General features: G+C 41.3%; 1 protein-coding gene across 2 annotated transcripts in view; it reads right to left on the bottom strand.

Annotated features, from left to right (window-relative positions):
* The window catches only part of LOC107619207 (cyclin-dependent kinase inhibitor 5), a 3090-nt gene extending 2365 nt beyond the window's left edge, over nucleotides 1-725 (bottom strand). The window contains exon 1 of one of the 2 annotated variants that reach the window (XM_016321450.2): nucleotides 126-725. In XM_016321450.2, coding sequence (XP_016176936.1) covers nucleotides 126-574 — 449 coding nt within the window. In that variant the 5' untranslated portion in view covers nucleotides 575-725. The remainder of the gene's footprint in view (nucleotides 1-125) is intronic. The other variant, XM_016321449.2, reaches the window with a different exon arrangement.

The raw sequence follows: 951 nt of genomic DNA, 5'->3' as shown, positions 1-951 counted from the left end.
CCAATTGAAAATTCAACAATCAAATTCAAAATAAAAATAAAATAAAAATAAAAAGTAAAAAAAAATCAACTAACAAAAAATAAATAACGAATGGACCGCGGGTTAAAATTAAACGACAAACTCACCTCTCTCTACCTTCAAAATCCAACACATTTTCCCCAAACGATGCTTCTTCAGCAGCACCAGCACCAGCACCTTCGTCAACATTCTCATGCACGACCCCTTTCTCCTTCTCCTCCTCCTCCTTCGGGCCTTCCTCAGCTTCGGACCTGATCCCGAGCCTGTGACCAGAGCTAGGGTTCGGTAGCGGTGACTTAGGGTTCTGGTTGTTTCTTGGACGCTTTGAAGAATTGGAGGAATCATTGGATGGAATCGAAGTGGGAGGCTTGTGGAGGCGGCGACTTCGGAGCTGGAGGTAGCTGCCGGCGGCGGCGGAAGCGGAAGAAAGCTCCGGCGACTGGGATTTCTGGAGGGCTAGGGTTTTGGCGCGGGTTCGAACACCGAAGTAAGAGGTTGTGGTGTCTAATAGCGAGACTTCGCCTTTGGGTTTGGCTTTCTTCATGTACTTTCCCATTGAGACCCTCACAGAGAGAGAGAGAAAGGAAGAAGCTCAGAGCAGAGAAGAGCGAGAAAGAAGAATACAAAGACGAGAGAAAAGAGGTGAAAGGAGCAAAGTGGGGTTTGTTTTTCAGTTTTTTTTAGGACAGAGAAAGATGTGAGACAAGGAAAAAGGAAAAAACGGGCGAATATTTTGCTATTTATAATCCTCTTATTATTATTTGTGACTACTGTCTAGTGACTTAGTGGACTAATTTTTTAACATATGGATAATTTTAAGGTTTTTTATTTAAATTAAATAAATATAATATTTATCAAAATAAATAAACGTTGAAGAAATTATCAAAATACATATTCAGTCACATCTCGGGTGTATTGATCACGTACTGTGAT

The sequence above is a fragment of the Arachis ipaensis genome, chromosome B09 (assembly GCF_000816755.2).
Source record: "Arachis ipaensis cultivar K30076 chromosome B09, Araip1.1, whole genome shotgun sequence".
Classification (NCBI taxonomy): Eukaryota; Viridiplantae; Streptophyta; class Magnoliopsida; order Fabales; family Fabaceae; genus Arachis; species Arachis ipaensis.
The sequence above is the reverse complement of the archived record's forward strand: the minus strand, read 5'-3'. Positions and strand labels throughout refer to the sequence as shown.